The sequence below is a fragment of the Pipistrellus kuhlii genome, unplaced genomic scaffold (assembly GCF_014108245.1).
Source record: "Pipistrellus kuhlii isolate mPipKuh1 unplaced genomic scaffold, mPipKuh1.p scaffold_m20_p_11, whole genome shotgun sequence".
Lineage (NCBI taxonomy): Eukaryota > Metazoa > Chordata > Mammalia > Chiroptera > Vespertilionidae > Pipistrellus > Pipistrellus kuhlii.
In genome coordinates, this window is record NW_023425416.1 from 20,618,582 (window position 1) to 20,642,650 (window position 24,069).

Consider the following 24,069-nt stretch of genomic DNA (forward strand, 5'->3'; position numbering starts at 1 on the left):
TTGATTCCCCCCTCTCCCCCACATTAGATGCTAGAGGAAAGGGAAAGAGGAAAATTTGAGGCTGCTGGCTAATTTCAATATTCCTCATGGTAGGAAACCAACAGACATTGCCAAAAAGAGGGAAGGCTAAGGGTATTATATGAAGGTGTTGACTTAATGGTAACCATCAAAATAATCATGGCAGGCTATTTCCTACAGAAGAAGGGGAGCAAGAGTGAAAAAATCATTCAAGAACACATTCCCCTCTCACATGAACCTCTAGACCCATCATGACCCCTCTCATTGCTTCTCCAGTCTTTGAAGGTGTGCCTCCTCCAGAAAGCCTTCTCTGATTAGAACATGCTAATCTTCCCCCTCATCTATCCCTCCTAGGCATTAGGTACCTTGTTATCTTATCTGACCCGCAGACAGAGATGGAGTGCTATATATAACGGCACAGTACCTTTTTAAGAGTCTGGCACAGGATTCTGCACACAGAAAGCATTTAATAAATGGTGGTTCATCAGCAATTCAGGATTGGTTGAAGGATTTGGGCTTATAGCCTCTAGGCTTTTCTAAGAGCTTTAATGTTGCTATTTGTCCGAATTCTTTCAATTTGAAGTGACAGCCATCCCATTCAAATTGACTTAAGAAAAATGGCTCTGAAGTTGAAATGTTCTAGGGTAGGTCTTATTTCAGAGAGAGATAGGGTAGGTCTTATTTCAGATATGGCTGGACCTAGAAAGAACCAGTGCCCCCTGGGCCTTGACTCAAATCGCATCACCCATATCAGTTTTTCTTTGCTCTAGACTCTGCTTTCCTCCGTGTTGGCTTCCTTCTCAGTCAGGATCTTCTCTTGTGGTCAAGCATGTATCCTATCCACTTGGTTTCACTGAAAGTCCCAGATTGAGTTTCATTGGCTTGGTCTGTGTCATGAGCTCATCCCTGATCAAGTCATTGTGGCCAAGACAAATGCTTTGATTGGTCAGGCATTGGGTCACGTGACAATTCCTGACGCTATCACTGAGAGGGGGAGAGGTGGTTTCCTAAAGGAAAATCGGGGTGCTGTTATCTGGAAAGGGAAGCTGGATTGTGTGTGGGCAATAACAACAGACAGATGGGTTAATGTTGACATGCTCAGTGAACAAACTACAAGAAAAATCTCTGCAAGTGAAGAATCATGGTTTGGGGGCTCATCTTTGAGACATGTGGATGGAAAGCTCTCTTTGGTATTTTCAAACTCAGAGAGTTTATTTACCATGTTGGTGGGGGGTTAGGGGACCACTGGGTATGGGGCCCAGCTTCGATGGAGAAACCAGCTTTCCCACACGGCTGGGGGCTTCTCTCACTGGCCCGGGAGGAGGCATTAAAAACAAGTGTGAGACTTTGTGCACTGAGCATCCCTGCAGGCCTCTCCTGGGAGCTGTTTCCTGAGTCAGCAGCTGTGCTGTGTTTTGTTTTTCCGAGGCCTTTGAGATTTGAAGAAAGCACCAGACCCCTGGACCTTGAAATTCTTCTTTTTTTCCAGGCAAATTATATGTATTTTCTCTCTCTTGGGGATTTGATACTCAACACAGGTGATTTGGATAAAAAGGAATCCAATGAGGGGGCAAATGGGGAAACAACAGTGTGACTTTAAAACATATCAGTTTCTCTCCTAAATTCGTAAACACTTTTCCTGCACTGGACCCTTCCTGTCAACATTTAAGCATCCTTAAGTTTCCACCATTTAAAATAAATCCTCCCTAAATTTTACCAACCTTTTCACTACTACTTCATCTCTCATCTCCCCTTTAAAGCAAGATTTCTTAAGAAAGTTCTTTTACATTCCCACTTTCATTTCCTCCTCATATTTCAACCCACTCTGAGCTACTGGCATTCCCCCATCCCTCCAATACACACACTTAATGAAAGAACTCTCCCTAAGTTCCTTGTTTAGCGCTAAGACACTAAACCCAATGACCCTGTGTTAGAGGGGGGAACGTATTCATTTCTTAGGTTGAGAGGCAATGTCATGATCTTTAGTTTTAATAGCTATTTGTTGAATGATTTAGTGAAATCAACAAATCCAGGGAAGAGTGTCCTGTACTATGTAATCAAATCCCCAAGGAAGAGGAAATAGAACCATTTTGCCTGGAAAGCGGAGAGTTTTGGGGTCCAGTAGGCACAGGCGTTTTCTTCAGATCTTGAAAGTGTTGCCACATGGAAGAGAGAGATGTGGTCTTGGTGGCTCCAGGGCTAGGAACACAAGAAGAGAGATTTGCTCTCGTTTTAAGAAATACTCTAATGGTTAGAATGCTCTGAGGAAGAAAGGGGCTGGGCTGCATCAGGAGAGAGCACTCCCTGTCACTGGCAGTAATCAAGTAGAAACTGTTCTGTCAGAAGTGCTCAGAAGAGAGTTTTGTGTTGAGAGGTCACACCTGAAGATGTCTGAAATTGTGGGGTTGGTTTAAGCATGCTTCTCTAAGGTGGGTCTCCATGAGCTTATGTCTTCCACTCCCAGCTGTGTGGTCTTGAGCAAGTTACTCAACCTCTCTGTTTTGGAGTTTCCTCAGCTATAAAAAGGGGCTAATAAAAACACGTCTGTGTAGGGTTACCGTGAATATTCAAGTACAGTAATGACATAGGACTCAGCACTGGTGCTGGGCACGTTGTGTTTGATAAACATTTGCTAGTGTTTGTATTTGGTGCAAAGCCCTGTTCTTAGATGCTTTAGAATCAAGTGCCATCTAAGAACAGGGCTTTGCACATAAGAAGCCTGAAATGCATGTCGTTTGAAAGGTGATAAAGATTTGGGGGGCTCTCCCCTTCTCTTGCTGTCCCTTTGCCACTTTTTATGCTCGGGCCAGCTATGTCAATAGGAAACCCTAAACAGAATTCTAGAACAGTCTTCTCCTGGTAGTCTTAATCACAAACGCAAAAAATCACTCATCTCGTTTTAAACATGCCAATGAGCATGTTCCAAGTCCCAGGAGCGTACACTCCATGCCGTGTGAATCCTCTCAACACGCCTGCAGGGGAAGTTCACTCCTTACTTTGCAGATGAGGAGACTATGTCTCAGAAAGGTTTCAGAGTTGGGATCTAAACATCCAAGTTCTTAATATTTAGAGAACTATTATCCATAATCTCTGAAAAATCCTGGGATCAATTAAAGAAATGTAAACTTAATCAAGAGGTCCCCAAGAATAGAGCTTCTAAAAAATATGTTCCTAAGGTTAGGAAGTTTGGGTGTCCTTTTGTCTAGGCTCATCGGAGGATGGGTGTGGATGGGGGATTTCAGAGAACAGAGCCGACTTCTCTCTGTGCCAACTTCTTTGTGCCTTTCTACAGGTCTGGGTAGATGCTGGAACACAGATCTTTTTCTCTTATGCCATCTGTCTGGGCTGTCTGACTGCTCTGGGAAGTTATAACAATTACAACAACAACTGCTACAGGTAAGCATTCCCCGGGCCCTGTCAGCTTTCCACCAAACCCTGAGAGCTCTCCACTCAGCCTAGCTAGCTCATGTTTGCAGAGCCTACCATGCAGAGCCGGACAGATGGGCTATTTCTCAGCCTCTCCGTGCACCAGGATCAAAGAGTAGGCCATGGAGGAGCTGGGAAAATAACAAATATGATCAGAGTGCATTCTAGGATGCAAAGGAATCCACTCTGGAATCTTACCCAGGCCTCCATCTCACCCTTTTCCCAGGGTAGATAAGTGATTTGTCCCAGGTCAAATTGCTAGTAAGTGGCATAGTTGGGATTTGAACCCAGATCTTCTGTCACCAAGGGTCTTGTACTTCTGCCATTTTTTCAAAAACCTACTCCTGCCACTTCTCATTTGACAGTAGGGAACAGACAGGGCCCTCCCAGGCTTTCTGCCGCTGCCCACATCCAGCACAAGGAGAGGGATTTATGGGGGGGTGAGAGAGGCTGTCTGACTGTGGCTGTCTGTTCTGCCACATTGCTGAGACTTACAGAGGGGCAAGGACTTGCCACAGTCACCCAGCAGTGCATGATGGAGAAGACATTTTCATCCTGGTCTCTAAGTCTAGGCCCATGGTCTGTTTGCTGAATCCCTGCACTCCTGAACTTAGTGCTGGTCACAGTAGGTGAATATTTCGGGATGGCTGGATAGCACATCTCTTTCTTAGAAACCAAGAGCTCCTTATTCCGGCATAAACTCAGGGAATAATGGCAATGAAGCCACCTCTGATCACAGGTTATTTGAGAAAGGAAGGATTTTTCAGCAAATGATTCTGAGAAAGCAGAAGTATTGGAGGGGTTAATGAAGATAGATACTCATACTTTGTCTCATATATGCACCATAATAAGTTTCAGACTGATTAAAGAGTTAAATATTTTTTAAGAGGAAACCATTCTGAAACTAGGAATAAAATTCCAGTGTATGATTTCACACACACACACACACACACACACACACACACACACACACACACCAAGCAATTCTTAGAACCAGCTGGGTGTCCTTCAATTCAACTCTATTCTGACACTGTAGACAGTGTCAGAGATCACATCAAGTTCCACAAGTTAAGGACTGAGTCCAACAAGACTGCCCTTCCTCCTTCAGACTGCAAGTCCAGGTTGTCATCTGTGCTTCTGACTGACTGGCTATAGATTGGCAATGACCCCCTAGTTGGGTTTAATGTATTTGCTAGAATGGCTCACAGAATTCTGGGAAACATTGTACTCACTAGATTACTGGTTTCTTATAAAAAGGGTGTTAACTCAGGAACAGCCAAGTAGAAGAGATGCATGGGGGAGGGAGGGAGGGGATGGAGCTGCCATGCCCTCCCAGTGCCACTCTCCCCAAATCTCCGTCTGTTCACCAATCTGGAAGCTCTCTAAATCCGACCCATTTGGTGTTGTGTGCAGGTGTGTGAGGCTTCATTACATAGGCATGATTGATTAAATCATTGGCCATTAGTGATAAAATTGAATGTCTAGCCTCTCTCCCCTCCTTGCTGGTCAGGGGATGGCATCCTCTCGGAAAGCTGGCTTCATGATAACATTATTAACCCATTTGTTCAGTCAGTATTGTGTGTCTATCAAGTGTGAGACACCAGGATACAGATACAGACAGCAATGGCATACCCCACATCTATAGTTTGTAACTTGGAGAATCTCAGGAAGTGAAAGGTCCAACATGCAGAAAAGAAAAGCTGCTGTGGAATCCAATGCACAATTAGGCAGCAAGTTGTACTGTTCCTGTGGGCCTTTGGGTAGACAGGCAATTAGGTATGGCTGGACAGAGGCATACTGGAGAGGTAGAAGGTTGTCCATAAGATCCTTTCTACCTCGTTGTCAGGGAGGTAGGTCTGAAGGATGGTGAGAGGTAAAGCACTCATGAGCCACAACACAACGTGGTAACCATGGGCAGGAAGGGAAAGGCCGTGGGACAGGGAGAGCAGCACAGCAGACCTCAAGTCCAGGTTGAGTGTGACCCCCTTGGGAATCGGAGAGGGATGCTATCTGCATACACTTATCAGCACTCCAGCAGCCAGCATTCAGCACTGGCCCTCTGTGCTGGGCACTGAGGAAATAACTTGGTCACTGACAATCACCTCCAGCTAGGCTGTCAGCTCATGGGGACATGGGCTGGCTCTTCTTTTGTGTCATCATCCCTCAAGCAAGCATAGCATAGGTCTGGCTGACATGTAAGGAAGCATGGAAGGGCCACAGCATTATGCAGATGAGGAAACTGAGGCCCGAGAGTAAGTCACTTGTGTTCACATTGTCAGTAATTGAATGTGACTTTGAACTGGGTCTTTCTATTCCTCATTACCAGGCATGACCAATTTTTTCCCAACTACAGCAGCTGGCGCAGATTTGGCCAAGACTGCCTGGTTGTCAGGCTGTGTCTAGACTCAGGCAGGGGCAACTTTCTTCCCCACTGAACACGTGGGTGAATATGCTGGTCGCTCATCATCCCTTTTGTTTCCCCACCCAACAGGCAGGTTTCTCTTCCTCCCATCAGCTGAGGAAACTCAGTCCCCTAAGTGACATCGCCAAATAGGAAGGCTTGTTTTATTTCCTTTTCCAAGTTGTTTGCTAGCAGGTCTTCCCAACTCAGAGAGAGTAAATTAGTACCCTCTCTTCTGACAGCATAATAGCTTCTGGAGGTCTTCAAGGCTGGCTCAGCTGCTGCCAATTTCACAGCACTTGTTACATAAGCTTTTCACCTAAAAGGTTCCCTGTGGGGGAGGAATTAGAGGCATGGAGACAAAGCAAACCAGGTGGGGAAAATTCTCAGCGCAGCTAAGCTCCCCCAGGGTGCGGAGTGCAGGGCTCAAGACTGAAAGGGCCCTCGTGTCATCTCAGAGCCTCCCTGTGGTGTGAGGAAACCTCTCCTGAGGCCTCCGGGGCAAGATGAGGACTTTGTGATAAGGAACAATGGTTTCTCAGCAGCCATATGATGCTCAGAAACAGTTATCCACCAGTCAGTGTTTGGAGGTCTAAATTCTTAGGGAGCATCTTTTTTGTGTAATTGCTAGAAAAAGCCTGGGCTTTGGTGTCTGAGATAAATGCATGCACATCTCAACTTCACCACCTGATGACTGTGAAACCTCCTCCCTGAGATTCTGGATTTTGCGATATGGTGTTCAAAAAACCCTAGCACAGGACTGGACATGTTGCAAATCCAAATGATACAGAATTCCAGAGGATATGGAGAAGACATTTTCCTCACCAGTACCACCTTGTTTCCCACTGTTGGATAAGTCAGGGCCAAGAAACAGCACGAAGAGCAGATTTTTTCCAATCCTAGGGGTAACTCTGCCTTACCCTGGGGTGAGCTGAATTTCCTTTTCAGAGGTGATACATCAGGCTTGAAGATAAAGTTCCCATGTCTGCCAGCCCATCCTTCATCCACACTACCAGAGAGTTCTTTAAAGGAACTCTGTATCAGTCACTCACTGCCATAATAATGCTGTGTAATAAACAGCCCCCAAACTCATTGGCTTACCACAACAAGCATTTGTTATTATTGCACCTAAGTTTGCTGGTCAGTGGGGGAAGTTCTCCTTAGGGCTGTGGGTTGAATGGGTTTGTCTCCAGGATCCAGGCCAGGCTCAAGTCTGGTCTATATGGGTACATTTTGGGTTCAGGCTGCAGGGACAGCAGTTCTCCTGTGGAAGTTCTCATGGCAAGTCACGGAAGGGATAAAGGACAAATCATATCACACCAGTCTATCTGTGGCCTCTGTTTGTATTATATTTGATTACATCCATTAGCCAAAGCAAGTCACCTGTCAGATATTCTCCACCTCAAGGAAGAAGACAGGGGGACAACTATTTGCTGGAAAATGATTTAATCTATCACAAGGCCCAAGAGTCAACAGATTGAATCTACCCCAGCTCCTTGTCTTATAGCTGGTGAGATCAGGACCAGAGAAAATATATTGCGGAGAGAATTGGAACCCTGAGCCTGTCTAGTGTTCTCTCCACTATGCCCTTGATTCTCAGAACCATTACAAGACAACAGGGTGTTACAGTCACTGACATTTATGTACCCTTTGGTTATATTACAAAAAGTATAGTATCAGGAGGAGAGGAGGTGAGAGTTTACTTCTGTTCTTTTTTTTTTTTAATATATATTTAATTTTTTTACAGAGAGGAAGGGAGAGGGATAGAGAGTTAGAAACATCGATGAGAGAGAAACATCAATCAGCTGCCTCTTGCACACCTCCCACTGGGATATGCCTCTCACCAAGGCACATGCCCTTGACCAGAATCAAACCTGGGACCTTTTAGTCCACAGGCTGACACTCTATCCACTGAGCCAAACTGGTTAGGGCTGCTTCGGTTCTTAATCTAGTGTTCATTGTGACATTGGAAGAGAGGACTGTCACTGCTCCGATAAATCTCTCTATGAGGGACTACCTAGAAGGGCTACCTTCTAGCAGCAGCAGAGCAAGGGCTGAGCAGGGAGGTCTGTGGGTGCTGCTCTGGGAGAAAGCGTGGACAGGAGGGATGTCCTCTCCCAAGCCTGTGGGGAGCTTGCAGTCTGAAGCCTGTGGGTGCTCCCTGGCTGAGAAGCAGCCATTTCTCAGAGGCTTCTCTGGCCTTCTTTTTTGAGCTCCTAGAAAATCAGTCCTCTCCTGCTTTCCATGGTTTTCTCTCCTGCCAGGGACTTGGGGGATGGAACAGTGGTTTGTATTCTTACTAGTATATTCTTACTAGTTGTGCATTTTTCCATTTGCCATTTCCCTGCTGCCTACCTGCCCACTTCCTCTCCATGTTCTGATCTGTGACCTACTTATCATCTAGAAGTGCAGCCCATGTGTGACAATGGGCCAGCCACCTAACCCCTCTGAACCACCAGGGCTTCATCAGGCAGAGGGTGCTCTCTGTGCACTCACTGCCCTGCCCACACACAAGTGCTCAGGCAGAATGTTCCAGCCTGTGCCACCCCCTCTGACCTGAGCGCCTCTCACTGCTTCCCCACAGGGACTGCATCATGCTCTGTTGTCTGAACAGTGGAACCAGTTTCGTGGCCGGCTTTGCCATCTTCTCTGTCCTGGGCTTCATGGCATATGAGCAGGGGGTACCTATTGCCGAAGTGGCAGAGTCAGGTAAGTGCCAGAGGTTGGTGAGGTGTTGGGTGATGGTTACACTGAAAATATTGTCTTTCTCCTCTGCACATTCTCTTGGGTCAGGTCTCGGGAGTTGTTCCACATCTGTCCTCAAATAGGATCCTGAGAGAGAAACGTTGACACCTCCTCAACTCCAGAATCCAAGCATCTCTCCCTCTTTCTTCTTCTCTCTCTAAAATTAATAAAAACATTAAAAAATGATAATCTCTGGTGGGACATTTGTCCAGAGCAGCACAGGGAGCTTACCCTCTCTAGCCTTCATCTACTTCATGCTAGTCATGCCCCCATTCATTATGACAACCTCATTCATTGTGTAGATTCTGCCTCCTCAACGCTGCTCCTCTTCCTCCACTTTTCCCCAACTCCACTGTCCCCACCAGCCCAGACCACCATTACCACTCACCTGGATGACTGCAGGAACTTACACTGGCCGCCTTGCCTCCACTATGACTGCTCTGTTCCACACGCTACCCTGCAGAGTAATATTTTCCACAGGGTCAATCTGATCCTGTCCTTCTCTAATATAAAGCCTTTGTTGGCTCCTCAGAGTGCTAAACCCTTAGCCCCATGCTCCTGCATTGCCCAGCTCCTGTGGCCTCATCACCCTCACCACCTGCTTCGTTCCCCCATGCTCACTCTGCCCCACCTCAGAAGCCTGCTTTCACTTTGGGACATGGCTCACTTCCTCCTGCCCCAGAGCCTTTGCACATGCTGTTCCTACTGCTCAAAGAGCCTCCCTCTCCCTTTCCTTTTCTAGATGCAGATTCATCATGAGTATGACATTCTTAAGTAGTGATTGCTGTGTGTTTGTATCCAACACACTATAGGCAGGGTTATTGCTACTAAGGTGTGCAAAATGGTGAATAATTCTTCCCTTGATTTACGTGATGTTTGAATTATGGAAAAATTCAATATATATTTAAAAGTACAAAAAATCATTTGTGTTTACACGACAGAGTTAGACTCTAATCTCAGATAAGTCTAAAATGGTTTTTCACGTGCAAGAATGTCTGATGGGCCCTGACTGCTGTGGCTCAGTTGGTTGAGTGTAATCCTGGGGTGGTGGTACCAAATCAGAATATCTAGGTTGGGCCTGAGAGCCTGCATTTTAATAAGAACACTTCTCGCCCTGATGATAATAGTAGAGACAGGTCTGTTCAGAGGAAGGTCTGTGCGTTAGACCAACCTGGGTTTGAATCCTGACCCTCACAAACCCTGGCTTCCCTCTCTATGCCTCTGCTAGCTCATCTGCAACACGACATCATAAGAGTACCAACCATGGGGTGGCTGGGAGATTTAAGTGACTTGAGTGAGAGTTAGCACAGCATCTGGCACAAAGGAAGCATCAGTACTTGATGGATTAGGATAACCATGAATGTGGGACTGGACTCCATCCAGCACCACTCTCTCTGCTTCCTCTCCAGGCCCTGGCCTGGCCTTTATCGCCTACCCCAAGGCTGTCACCATGATGCCTCTCTCCCCACTGTGGGCCACCTTGTTCTTCATGATGCTCATCTTCCTTGGTCTGGACAGCCAGGTAAGGTGCTGGAGGAAGGGGCAGCCCAGGCCGGGAGGGCAGGGAGGCTCTTGGGCCAAGTCACCATCTCCTGGTCCTGGTCCTGGTCATCAGGGCCCTGCCTTCTGTCCCCACCCTGCTTTCCTGCCAAAACACCCTCCATTCCCCAGGTGGTCCCCACAGTCACCCCCAAACATAGTTACTCAGGTCCCTCCAAGTCTCCCAAACATTCTTTTCCTTACCTGGAATTCCCAACGCCCGGTTCAAGTTTTTAAAACACTGTTAAATACTCCCATTCTGGCAAATACCTGTTCCCAATGGTACCACCTTGCAAAGCAGAAGACATGCTCAGGAAGTGGACAGTGGTTAGAGATATCCTTACCCGACTAGCTTGTCTCTGTCCCAACCAGGGACATAGGAAAGCATCTCCTCTCCTCCCCCATCTCTGTATTGAGGCCACCATGACATCACCTAGGCAGCCTTCTGGTCCTCAGTGCCACCACCAGCTCCCCACCCTCCACATCTCGCCTCCGTGCCTCTGTTGTCAGTTCCTATAGGGTTGTCTCGACCCGCCCTCCACTTGGCAATCTTCCTTCCTCAGTGAAAAGTGTACAGTTAAGACTAGCAGTTTGTCATTTATCTCACACAAATGCATGCACTTACCTCCTCACACACTGTAACACTCCCCCAGCCTGTCCTCCCAATCCTCTCCCTGGTTTTTCAGCCAGAATCCTGTAGCCTTCAGTGGCTCTTCAGTCCCAGAAGTCTGCCCTTTGCCCTGCTGCTCCACCGCAGCTGGTTCCCCTAAGTGCCCCAGAGAATGTCCTCCAGCCAACGCCTGGCTCTTCTCTCAGACTGGGGTCTATTGGCAAGGCCTTGCGCATCACCATGACCTTGTGCAAGGCACTCTGCACCAAGCCCCATGGCCGATGTGTCTGTCAACCCATCCAAGTCCAATTTCTTCCCCTGGATGGTTCCTCGGAAACTGCTAAGCCACCGGGTGTTTCTGCTGATAATCTTCTCTCCATTGTCGTTCCTAATCTTCCCTTCCATTGTTGTGGTGGAGGCCTCAGAGGGGTTCTCAGCTTCTGTGAGTCAGTGACAGGCCCTCCTGGGCACAGAGAAGTGGGGGAGGGGCCTTGGCTCTGTGAGTCCCTGGGCTGAGCTGGGCCAGCAATTGGGCTGAGATACTGTGTTTGCCAGGGGATGAGGGGTTTGGCATGGAGGGCAGATGGCCTCACTGCTCACCCCCACAGCTATACTCGCTTTGTGCCTGGGCTGTGTCCTCAGCTCTTTGTCACAATAACCACACAGGCTGGGGGCTCCTTTTGTGATTCTTGTTTGCAGATGAAGAAACAGGTTCAGAGATGCCAAGTAGCTGACAAGCACATGCACCCAGATCCTGTTAGCAAACCTGCTGTGATGTCTCTCTAGGTTCAGTCCTGGATGAGCACAGCTAGCCTTGTTGTAGAGCCTGGGCTTTGGAGTCTGGGCTGAGATTGGGTCCCTGCCCCATACCTCTTGCCCACTGTGCAACGCTGGGCTAATCACTTCCCCTCTCTGTGCTATAGTCCCTTTGCACAATGAGGATGCAGATACCCTTCCTGAGGAGGTAAAATGAATCATAAAGGATTTGGGACCAAGAAATGGTCTGCTCACTCCCCCGCCATCCCCAAACCCAGGCTCATGCCAGGGCAATACAGGGACTTGGGCTGCTTTAGCTTTGATTGCCTCCACCCAGAAGCAAAGGATGGGGAACTATCCCAGTCCTGGAGAATGAGTAAGTCACGTGCTGCCTCCCCGGAGAGAATGACCAGAACCTGCTGCCCACAGAGCACTCAGCTTTCAGGACTCCTGTCTTCCTCCCAAACAGGGGCTGGGTCTCATTTAAGTCACTGACCCCAGGACAGGGCCCAGCACTAGGCCGTTGGCAGGCAGCATGGGGGAGAAGGAGTACTGGAGTTGAGAAACCGCAGTTCAGGGCCTGACTCTGCCACTTCCTTGCTGAGTGACCTTGGGTAGGTTACTTCCCCTCTCTGAGCCTCAGAGTCCTGCCCTGAGTGCTGGGATTGTTGCTGTTATTCCCGGGCTCTCCGTGCCTGTGAGTGAGAATAAAGGTAAGCCCCTGGGGAGGAAGCCCGGGGTCAGGCTTGCTGAGATCGCCATGGGCAGGGCCACTGAAATCCCCTTTCCTTGGGCTTCACACCATTGTGTCTTCCCCGTCCAGTTTGTGTGTGTAGAAAGCCTTGTGACCGCCGTGGTGGACATGTACCCGAAGGTCTTCCGGAGGGGCTACCGGCGGGAGCTGCTCATCCTGGCCCTGTCGGTCATCTCCTATTTTCTGGGCCTCGTGATGTTAACGGAGGTGAGTGTTAACGGAGGACACGCACAAGGGTGACGTGCTTGGGCTTTGGGTCGGGCAGGTCTGATGTCCTATCCCAGTCTGGAATGGAGGAGCTGTGTGGCCCAGCCAGGTCTAGTTCCTTCTCTGTGACATCTTTCCAGTGGGGTGCTGTGAGAACCGCACGAAAGTTCTCAGTGAGTCGCAGCACAATGCCTTGCCGTGTAAATGCTCAGCTAAAGGTCACTGCTGTCGTGACCAGAGAGGAATAAAGCTCACAGAGGGAATGCTGGGATTGATGCATGGGCCACCCCTAACAGTCACTTGTAACTTCAGTTAGTCGCTGTTATTGGGCTAAAGTTCAAAGCAGGCTATTCTGGAGCATCGCTGACATATGTGATGGTGTTTGGCACTTTCAGGCACAATGTTGTGGCTTCAGCCCTCCTGTGCACCCGTCTTCTTGTCTCCAGTGGGCCTGTGGGTGAGGAGGGGTTCATCGTTACCCCCAAATGAAGACGGCTCCATAAAATCATGTTTCTCTCCCCCTCCTGCGGCCATCCTGCCTCACAAATACTTTCTCAAGTATGACATTAGGTATCTTTCTCCCTACACTAAAAACATAAATTTCAAAAGAAAAAAAAATAGAGAGAGAGAGAGAGAAAGAGAGCCTGTTGCTTAGAGACTAGAAGAGGTTTATAAGAAACATGGGGGAAAAAGAAAACATCAGAATCAGTCCAAGTAGCTGCTTTAATACCGAGGTCAGCCCATTGAACTTCCTCATCTTCTACCTCAGCCAAATGCTGCTGCCTCCTAGAAGCCCCCTCTGCTTTCCTTCCCCACAGCACTTTTCCCCAGGCTCAGCCCAGCCCCCTCCCACTGTAACAATGATCCATCTGTTCACCTGTTGCCCCCAGCAGACCCTGAGGTCCACAGAGAGACCTCTTTTGGCTCTGTTCCTCCAGGGCCCGCTGGAGTGGGCGCTTGCTGTGAGGTGGCTGGTACTATTACTGCTCCTAGTCATTGTCACATTAAGGGGACTGATAATCAGTGTTTGAGCAAATGAATGGTGTGGCACTTCTTCTTGCCATCTCACTTCTCTCCAGGCAGAGAAACCAGGGCTGCTGTGAGCAGGGCCTCATTAAGTGCTGATTAATTATGCAGAGTCGAGTCTTTTGTCACACACAAATTGGGGGTTAACCTGATGAGTTAAAGAGGCTGATGAGGACAAGACTGCAAAAGCAGGCATTGGCATGGGCAGCACTGGCTTAGCGCAGGCAGTGCAAGGTCCTTGTGGGCCTCTGGCCCTGGGCCCACCAGCTCTCAGAGGCTTCGTGTCCTCCCTCCACCTGAAGCCTCGGTCTGCCCAAGGGTACCTTGCAGCCCCCAGGGCCCTTCAGAGAGCCAACACTTGGCTGCCCGAGACCATGACTTCAAATGTTGATCTCTTGCCTCCACAGAGGAATATCTGTGCAATCACACAGGGGAAGTTCAAATTGCCAAATGGGCCGTGTCAGCCTTGGCCTTCACAGTAATTGCTGGCAAGAGAGCTTCTCCCTCATTTATAGACATTTAAAGCTCAGCTCTAGGGGGAAAAATAGGCCACAAATGTCTTATGTTCCACCTAAGCAGTATAATGGGTGGTGAAGCTCATGGTCACCTGGGTTCACTCCTCAGCCCCATGACTGGCTAGCTGGACGATGTTCAGCAAGTGTTCTTACTGCTCTGTGGCTCCGTTTTTCCACGTGACCACTGGGGATATTAACACTGCCTGCCCTGTAATAGGCCAGCTGAGTGTGTACCTTCCTGGGCCTCCCACTGAACTTAATCATCGCAGACTTGTATATTACAGAACTGGTCTAGGTCATTCCTATAAAAATTGACTGCACACCTCCATGTGCCAATCCTGGGCCAAAATGGGGACACAGTTTAGACAAGCCCGTCAGAGCGCCTCCTCCATGGTCTCTCACTCCACACAATTCAGTTTGCACTTACTGGGGACCTGCTGTGAGCCAGGCTCTGTAATGAGGACCATAAAGAGGACTGATGTGCCTTTCAAGCCAGAGCTCAGCACCAACTGAAAGGGCAATACTTTTTTAAATTCCAAGTTCATAAAAACATGCTGTGGAAGCCCAAAGAATAATGAAGCTGTCGGGGAGGGCTTCTTGGAGCAGGTAGCATTTGAGCTGAGCTTTGAAGGAACTTACAAGTGAAAGGGAGTAGCATGTTCAAAGGCAGAGCAGTGAGACTGTGCCTCCGTCTGTCCAGGAGGGAGCATGGTGAGGGTGGCTGGTGGTAAGGGGTGGTGAGGCCAGATGAAGAAGGCGGTCCTGATTGGCAGGCTTAAGGAAGCCAACAGGCAATTAAATTGTGGCATGGCCTGGTTGGATTTGCATATTAGAAAGGTCCCTGTGAAAGCTGGTGCACAGAAGGTTTGGAGAGGGGAGGAGGCAGGGAGACTGTTAGCGCCATTAGGGAGAGGTGCTAAGGCTGCCCAACCTCCATCTCTGATTTCCTGTGTTGTTCCCAGCATTGGGGAGCAAAGACAATAAACATCATTATGATCCCAACAGTTCCCAGAGGATGGTGTCTGGGGGTTCCCAGGTGGAAAGGGCGCATGTTCTAGGGATCAGGGGGAAGCAGTCTGCCCTGGTGGAGGTGACCCCTGGCTGATGGTAGGCACAAGGCAGAGCAGAGAGCCCTTCCCAGTGCCAGCTGGCTGATCCTGCTCCTTCATGTGTCTGTTCATGTCTCTGTCTATGTGTCTGTCCTTTCACCCCATAGGGTGGCATGTACATCTTCCAGCTCTTTGACTCCTATGCCGCCAGTGGGATGTGCCTCCTCTTTGTGGCCATCTTTGAGTGTGTCTGCATCGGCTGGGTGTACGGTGAGTCACAGCCACGCCCACCCACACTGCAGTGTCATCAGTGCCCAGGACACAGGCGCCCACAGCAGGGATGTTCTCTATTGCCCATCTCCATTAATGTCAACCTCATCCTCCTTCCCCTCAGAGACTCCTTGGCCCTTCCCACTTGTCAGGGTACATTCCTGCTTCTATACCCCTACAACACAGAGAGGGGTTTCGGGTTTAGGGACTATAACCTTGGGCCAATCCTTTTGCCTCCGAGACTCGGTTTTTCCATCTGCAAAACGTGGTCATCATCATCATTGTGTCTCCAAGTAGGAGATAATGTAGGCAAAGCAGGCAGCACATTGCCTGGCCCTCAGTAAATACCTGCCTTCTGGTCCTCCTGTTCCTGGAATGAGTTGGCCATTTCATGATCATGGATATTCCTACTGTGAACTTGGCCCTTGCAGCCACTCTGCTCCTTAGCAGCCCAGCAGGCCCTGACTTCCATGCAAGTCAGCCAGCACCTCACCTGCTTCTCCAGAGACCACTTTCCACCTCTCTCCCATATACTCCTCATTGTTTCCTGGGCTTCACAGTCAGGGGGTATCCTTCCAATAGCAGACCAGAATCCCTCCTTCTGTAGTCCGTCCCGAAACCTCACGTAGGTATAATGTCTTGGTAGTTTTAAGCAGTAATGAATCAGGTCCCTGCCATGATTTGCCTGTGTCCTTCTAGGGAAAGCAAACCCTTCCAGCCTTCCCTCTGAGTCTCATATAAATAAATTCTCGGGTTGTTTTATTCTGGACAGGAAGCAACCGCTTCTATGATAACATCGAAGACATGATTGGCTACCGGCCGTTGTCACTCATTAAATGGTGCTGGAAGGTCGTGACCCCCGGGATCTGTGCAGTAAGTGTCTACACACCCACTCTTTTCCACTCCAGACCTGGCTGAGCTAGAACTGAGGAGGTGACATCACCTGGGCAACCCTCTGTGCACTGAGAAAGGCTGGAGCACCTGGGCTTGGCGAGGGAGGGGTCTCCCTGAGGTCTGTGCTCTGCCACCAGCTTGCTGGACTCTAAGCAAGTCACCCCCTTCTCAGAGCCACAGGGTGTATACTTGGCTGTGACCTGCCTCTGTGAGAGACCTGTGGCTTTGTTAACTGTGAAAGCAGCACAACTGAGCGTAGAGTTGGGGCTCACCGTCTGCCCTCTGACCAGACCGTGGAGTCAGAGGCCTTCATGACCTGATGTTGAATAAGGAACAACCCATTGCTCTTCACCCAGTTCTTGGTACCAGAAGTATCTCAAAGCATCTTCAACAACCGTTATAGTTCTGAAAGGCAACTTTGAAACCAGTCCCAAGAAATAGCTAGGAAAAATAAAAATCCCTTGGCTCCTGGGGGGTGGAAGAGTTCCACAGCCCCAGCGAGGTCCTGGGTTCTGTGGGGGGAGGGGGGGGGTCTTATGCCGGTGGGATGGGCCTCAAATTCCCTGTGGACCAGGGCAGAGCTTGCCTCTCCAAGGCTGTCACATGGTGTAGATCCTCTCCACTCCTGGCCTCCTGCACACTGGCCCCAGGGACCTCTACCCATCTCTCCGCAGAGCATCTTCATTTTCTTCCTGATCAAGTACAAGCCCCTCAAGTATAACAATGTCTACACCTACCCCGCCTGGGGCTATGGCATAGGCTGGCTCATGGCGCTGTCCTCCATGCTCTGTATCCCCATCTGGATCGTCATCAAGCTGTGGAAGACAGAGGGGACGCTGCTCGAGGTGAGATGGGAGGAAGAAAGAGTCAGCAAGAGGCCTGAGGTTATAGGATAGGGCTTGGATCTGCCTTGAAGAGGCTGTGAGCAGGGTTAAGTCCGTGGGCACCTCTCTGAGTCTCAGTTTCCTCATCTGGGCAATGGGTGGGATGAGAACAGCCTCCCATTTGTCTCTCAGGAAAGTCAGATGCTCCTTGATAGGTGTTCATCATGGCCACTATGCAGAAGCGGGGTTGAGCCTGCTGCTCTGAGCTCAGCCTCAGTTTCCTCATCTGTAAAATGGGGACAGTAGTAGTCCCAAACTTACAAAGGTTTTTGTGAGGACTCAGTGAGTTCATATAGGGAAAGCACTTAGACCAGGATCTGGAACAGAGAATGTCCGGGTTAGCGCTTGCTGTTTCGTTAATGCCTTAAGGACCCCATTCCCAGGGCAGGGGAAGAGGATCTAATATTTGGAGACTGCTACCTGTCCCATGTCATCACCCTGCCAGGTTCTCTCCTTTAGCCCACAGAGCAAATCAGAGTGCTGGCATCATTTTCTCATTCAATAGGTAGAGATACTGAAGCTCAGAGAAATTGTCACTCAACCAAAAATTAGTGTCACACAGCCAAAAAATAGCAAATCAAATTTTTTATTGAGATGTAGTTGGTATACATTATATTTGATTCAGGTGTACAACATAATGGTTCAATATATAGATAGTGAAATGATCACAATAAGTCTAACATCCATCACACACATCGATAGTTTTCTTCTTGTGATGAGAACTTTTAAGATCTACTTTCTTACCAACTTTCACATATGCAAACATAGTATTAATTAACTATAGTCACCATGTACATGACATCCCCAAGACTTACTTATTTTATAATTGAAAGTTTGTATCCTCTGACCTTCTTTACCCATTTTGCCCACCCGCTAATCTGTTCTCTATATTTGTGAACTCAGTTGTTTGTTTTGTATTTTTAGATTCCACATATAAATTAAATCATATGGTATTTAGCTTTCTCTGACTTATTGCACTTAGCATAATGTCCTCAAGTTCCATCCATGTTGTCACAAATAGCAAGATTTCCTTTTTTATGGCTGAATATATTCCCGTGTGTGTGTGTGTGTGTGTGTGTGTGTGTGACATTTTCTTTATCCATTTGTTCATTGATGTACACTTAGGTTACTCCCATATCTTAGCTTTTGTAAGTAATGCTGTAATGAACGTGGAGTACATGTATCTTTCCAAGCTAGTATTTTTCTTTTCTTCATATAAATACCCAGAAGTGGAATTTTTGGATCATATAGTAGTTCTACTTTTAATTTTTTGAGGAAACTCCATTCTATTTTCTATAGAGGAAACCAAAAATTGCCAAACAATGTTTAAATATGATAAAATTCATGCATTAGGGTGTACCATTCAATGATTTTTTAGTGACTTTTAGCATAGTGCATTTATCACCTTAAATCAGTTTTACAATAAGATACCACCAGCCCATTCACAGTTAACCCTGTTCCCACTCCCAGACAACCACATGTCTCCATGGATTTGTCTGTTCTGCACACTTCCTCTCAGTGGAATGGTGCAGAATTTGGTCTCTTGGTGGCAGAGTGAATTATAACCCACACCATCTTATTTCCTGAACACTCGCTCTCTGTTTACTCTCATTTCCCACCTGCTGGCGGATCAGATGGTTTGAATCAGTTTCTCGCTCAGTTGGCAAACTGCAGTGTGCCAGACACTGTTCTAAGCCATTTACAAGCACCAAGCCATTTAATCTTCATAGCAATCCTGTGAGGTGCAAGCTCTTATTGTCCCCATTTCACAGATGAGGAAGCTGAAGCACAGAGAAGTGAAGCAACTAGCCCAAGGGCACTCAGCCTCTAAGTGGTGAAGCAGAGGCTGGGAAGTCTGGGCTCTCATCCCCTGATTTTTATGGGCTCATTCCTGTGTTCAGCTGGCTGCACTTAATTGTGGGCCCTATCACGCCAGGGATCTCAGGAGTTGACCTTAGTCTCCCAGGACAAGGTCAGGGGAGATAGGGGTTTGGGGGAGGTATGTGCAAACACCCGAATGTGATTGCATATTCAGAATCGGCTTCACTTAGCCTGCTTGCTCACCAAGGGGCCTGGGCTCCAGAAAAAGCTATGCATCCAGCCCAAAGGAGCAAGCCTGCTTGTGCTCCCAGAGCGAGTCAGGCCCCTGGGCGCCTGCAGGAAATGTGGGTCAAGGGCAGTTGGTCAATTCTGATTTGGGACCAAACACGGCCATTGGAGAGTGGGCCTGCAGCCCTAACACCTCAGCCACCACAGGCCCCACCCAGCTTCCCAGAGGCCTTTGGGTATTTAGAAATGCCAGTGTCCCCTGAAGAGTCCCGATTTTCTCAGGCCTGGCTTGGAGGGGAGGGAGGGAGGAGGGAGCGACTACTTGCTGAGCTCCCTCTGTCTCCCTAAGCTCCCGGATCTGCTGCACAGAGATGGGGCTTGTGAAAGACAGAAATCTTCAGAGGTTTTCAGCCCTTTCCTACTGGGAGAACTTGTGTCAGTTCATCTACCCCCTCCATTCCCAGAAGGCTCTGCCAACTGGCAGGAAGGATCTGGAAGGAAGATTGGGGTCAACAGTCCTTACCTCAGAAAATTGTAGTGAATCTAGTAGATATCCTGTGCTAATGTGTGGCTAAACCAACTAATCTGAGCCTTGGGATAATCCCAGAAGGCATAGGCCGGTAGTATCCCCCTTAGACATATGAGGAAACTGAGCACAGAGAGGTTGTTTTGTGCCCCAGGTAAATGGTATTTCTGGGGTTCAAACCCAGGTGCCTGGTTCCCAAGCCCACGCCCTTAACTCCTGTCTTAGCTCTCTCATCCGAGTCACCTACAGTATACTTCAGCACCCCTTCCTCCTCACCAAATGCCAGGAGTGGGTATCTCCATTGTCCCATTTTTCAGAAGTGGATACTGAGACCCAGGGAACTCAATTCACCATCCAGGAAGGAGCTCTAAGTGGCAGAATTGAGGCCTGGACCTCAATCTGATGACTCCAACCTCCCTGGCCCCTACCCCGGGTTCACTCTGAGGCTGGGAGAGGCCAAGGCGGGCCCCAGGACCCTGGCAGCCACTCTCACACAGCTCTTCTCCTCCACTCCAACCACCTAGAAATTCCGGAAGTTGGTGATCCCCAGTGCTGACCTGAAAATGAGAGGCAAGCTTGGGGCAGGCCCACGGACGGTGATGGTTAATGACTGTGACGCCAAACTCAAGGGCGATGGGACCATTGCAGCCATCACAGAGAAGGAGACGCACTTCTGAGTGTCCGCCTGCCACCTCGGATGCCTCTGCTTCCGTCTCCTTCCCCGGGTGTATAAGAGAATACCTGAAAACGTACTTCACCTAATGATAGAGGCTTGCTCGTTTTGCACAGGACTTATTAACAAGTTAATTTTAAGGTGGTTGTGTGTATACTGTTTTAAAGTCACATCCCCCTCCTCGCCCCTAATTATCATGTAAGTAACGTGACAAAGAGTTAATACTGTACAGGGACTAGCAGAATCTTGTGCTAGGACAATTTTAACCAGTGTTTTCTAGGGGTTAAGAAGAAATGTATCATATGGTCAAATTTTTATACTCAGGCTGTGGGCAGGTGGGGTGGGAGCGATGCCTGTCCAACTCCGTCAGCCTTCTAACCAGCCAGTCCACGCCCCATGTTCGTCCCTGATCTTTGCCACCCCCCTCCTCGCCACCTCCAGGAGTGGGGGATTTTTCCTTCAAACCCTCCCTTCCCCATCCCCAACCTCTTTGGGTTTGCAGACAGCAAGGCTGTGTCAGAGGAGAAAAAGGCCCACCAGACTCGGGACGGACGCCTGGAGTGCAGGTGCACATCTCCCCTGATCCTCCTAGGTGACTTGGGCACTCCCTTCTGCTCCCTGGGCCTGTCTCCCTGTCTCCTGAAAGGGAGGGCTGGGTCAGGTGATCTCGAGGTTCTTCCCGGCCTGGCAGCATTTCTTGGGGATTCTTGCTGCATGCCTGCTGGCTTGCAGATCTGCCATTCATGTTGGATTCTCCTGAAGACTCTCAGGTAGTCATCCTTGTATTCACCCTCCACCTGCTTATTGTAAATCAAGTTTATCATGGAAACAGTGTGGTGGTGGTAGTGGTGGTGGTGGTATGTGTTTTCCCCAAAACTCTAGTTGGATTTCATCTGTGAGTGGTCCGTGTTCTGGAGACCAGCCGTGTTCTGACCCATGTGGAACTCATCCTGCTCTGCCTGCTCTCACCCTCAGCGCTGCCCCTCCATCCTCAGAGGCGCTCGCTGGGGTTGCCTGGGCGCTGGTTTTCAGGCTTAGGAAGCAGCCTCCATTCTCCTTGCAGCTGCACATCTGGCCAATGTCCCAGCCAGGAAGGACCTGCATTGTCGGACATCCCCCCAGCCTCTCAGGAGAAGGAGCTATGGGGGGCCTGGAGCTGGTTTCATCCTCCAGTCCCTTCCCCATGCCCCTGCCACAGCTTCTCCCTCTGGCTGTCCCAGGCAGGCCTCCTCTCTCCTCTGCCATCCTGATACCTCAGTTCCCTCCTGCTCCCTCCTGTCACCAGCAGAACCTTGGAACCTTGAGGAAGCTTCTTCCCCGCCCTTCTCAGGGGAGCCTTCCTCCGGCCTCTCCAGGGTGCGGAGAAGCCTGAGTGCTTACTAAGGGCAGCCTGGGCTCTGGGGGCAGACTGGCTCCTTCCCTAGCTCTCTGGATGGTCGCTCTCTTTTTTTCTTTAATTGGATTTTACATCAAGCCTCTACCTTGGATTCTGAGTTATTTGAGGAAAAGGGAAAAGGGGAAGTGCATTCTTCTTTTTTTTTTTTTTAAATCCTTACCTAAGGATATTTTTTCCATTGATCTTTAGAGAGAGAGGAAAGGAGAGAGAGAGAGAGAGAGAGAGAGAGAGAGAGAGAGAGAGAGAGAGAGAGAGAGAGAGAGAGAGAGGAGAGAGAGGAGAGAGACATCCCTGTGAGAGAGATAAATTGATTGACTGGTTTTCTCCTGCATGTGCCCAACCTGGGCCAGGGATTGAACCTGTAACTGAGGTAGGTGCCCTTGACCAGGAATCAAACCCACAGCCCTGCAGTCCGTGGGCAGACACTCTGACCACTGAGCAAAACCACTAGGGTAGAAGGTGCATTCTTTATTCTTTTCCTTTAGGTTCCAAAGTTCATTTGGTGGAAATGCAAGCTTTGTCCACACCGAGGCATACGCTTCCTGTAACGAAGCTGTGCATTTGACTCATCCAAAAGTCCCCAAGCTCCCAGCTTCTCTGCTCTGGGCACTGCCCCCGTTTGAGCCCACGTTTGCTGAGAGGGATGTCCAGTGCTGCCCAGGCAATGGGGCACCTGGTTCTGGTTCCCCTTTTGCACACACAGCCAGGCCTGCCTGGCCCCTCCTTGAGCTCTTTGGTCTAGTGGACCCAGGAAATGTACCCAGGAAGATCAGGGCTCAGCTGGGCCCCCTGCTCGTCGTGTCCGCTGTTGTCTGCTCTTCTCCCAACAGGCCCTGGGGAGGGCGTCTCCCCGCTGCTGCTGCTGCTATGGTTCTCCGCCCACGGTCCCACGGACGCAGCCTTCTGGCACGCACTGCACTGTACATACATCACCACTTACATGTCACCCACTTAACACTACTAACCGGGCAGGGCAGAGGGAGGGCCTGTGTTCTTGTTTTTGTAATTTCCTACTAGTATTTGGGTAACTTTGTGGGGGGGGGGAAATGTGGGGGCGAGGGAAACATCATTGTGAAGACTTTTTTGATATTCATTAGAAACAATACATCCTTTCTGAGATATTTACAGTATTATTAAAAATGAAAAAGGTTGTACTGTTTTGCATAATGGACATTTTTATCGGGTATTCAAAGGGCACACAGTTGTCTGCTTACTCATTTTTAAAAATTAAAGGAATGAACAAACTATAAGCAAAGTGATACTCACTGGATTTTCTTCCCGTTTATTGCCTCCATGCTATTCCTGCAAAAGTGTCTTGGTTCCATATTTGGAGGTTGCAGTCTCAACTCAGGACTCTAAACTGGAAACGGGGGTGTTTCAGATCACACTTCCTTCCACGTGTTTGCCGTGCATTGAATTTCCACTGTGTGCTAAGTGCTTTATAGACTATCTGTTTAATCCTTACAACAACCCCATAAGGAGGCACTTCCCCCACTCTGTTTATTTACTACTAGAAGGCTGGTGCATGAAATTCCTGCATGGATGGGGTCCCTAGGCCTGGCCAGCAATTGGGGCCTATTGGGACTGGCTTGCCCAATTCCAATCAGGGCTGGGCTGGCCAGGACCTGACAGCTGCCAGCCAGGGCCTGGGGACTGCGGGCTGGGGCCTGGGGGCCTGCCAGCTGCCGGATGGGGCCTGCTGGACAGGGGATGGACCGTGGAAGGTTTGCCAAATGGGAGAGGTTGGCTGGCTGTGGGAGTGTACTGACCACCAGGGAGCAGCTCCTGCATTGAGTGCCCCCTGGTGGTCAGTGCGCATCATAGCGACTGGTTACTGGTCATTCCAATTGTTCCAGTCATTCCAGTTTTCTGGTCACTCTGGCATAAAGGTTGCTTAGGCTTTTGTATATATAGATTTTTCCCACATTACAGATATGGGTAATTGAGGCACAGAGATGTTAAGCCTTGTCCAGAGTCACACAGCTAGTAAACAGCAGGACCAGAAAGAGAAGTCAGGTCTGTCTGACCTCAAAACCCAGTCTTAATCACTATGCCTTACTGTGTCTTGTGCTGCAAAGCCCCTTCACAATAGCAACAGTAATAGCTGCCACAAAGCTTATGCACCTGTCCTCATAGGCAGACCTACACGTGGGAGGCAGGCACGGTGGGGGAGAACAAGGTGAGGATTTGGAGCATGCAGCCTAGATTTGGCTCTAGACTCTGCCCTTGCCAGCCTCAGTTTTTGAGCTCTATAGTGTGGCACAGTACAAGTTTACCCCCTTCTCTGGCCTCGGGTTAGTCATAGGTAGAATGGCAAGAAAATGAGACCCA

General features: G+C 49.0%; 1 protein-coding gene across 1 annotated transcript in view; it reads left to right on the forward strand.

Moving 5' to 3' along the window:
* SLC6A11 (solute carrier family 6 member 11) overlaps positions 1–22,988 on the forward strand; it is a 102,820-nt gene extending 79,832 nt beyond the window's left edge. The window contains exons 7-14 of the mRNA XM_036431097.2: positions 3,311–3,414; positions 8,430–8,554; positions 10,000–10,112; positions 12,319–12,456; positions 15,214–15,316; positions 16,089–16,189; positions 16,885–17,055; positions 20,194–22,988. Coding sequence (XP_036286990.1) covers positions 3,311–3,414; positions 8,430–8,554; positions 10,000–10,112; positions 12,319–12,456; positions 15,214–15,316; positions 16,089–16,189; positions 16,885–17,055; positions 20,194–20,346 — 1,008 coding nt within the window. The 3' untranslated portion in view covers positions 20,347–22,988. The remainder of the gene's footprint in view (positions 1–3,310; positions 3,415–8,429; positions 8,555–9,999; positions 10,113–12,318; positions 12,457–15,213; positions 15,317–16,088; positions 16,190–16,884; positions 17,056–20,193) is intronic.
* Positions 22,989–24,069: the final 1,081 nt, after the last annotated feature.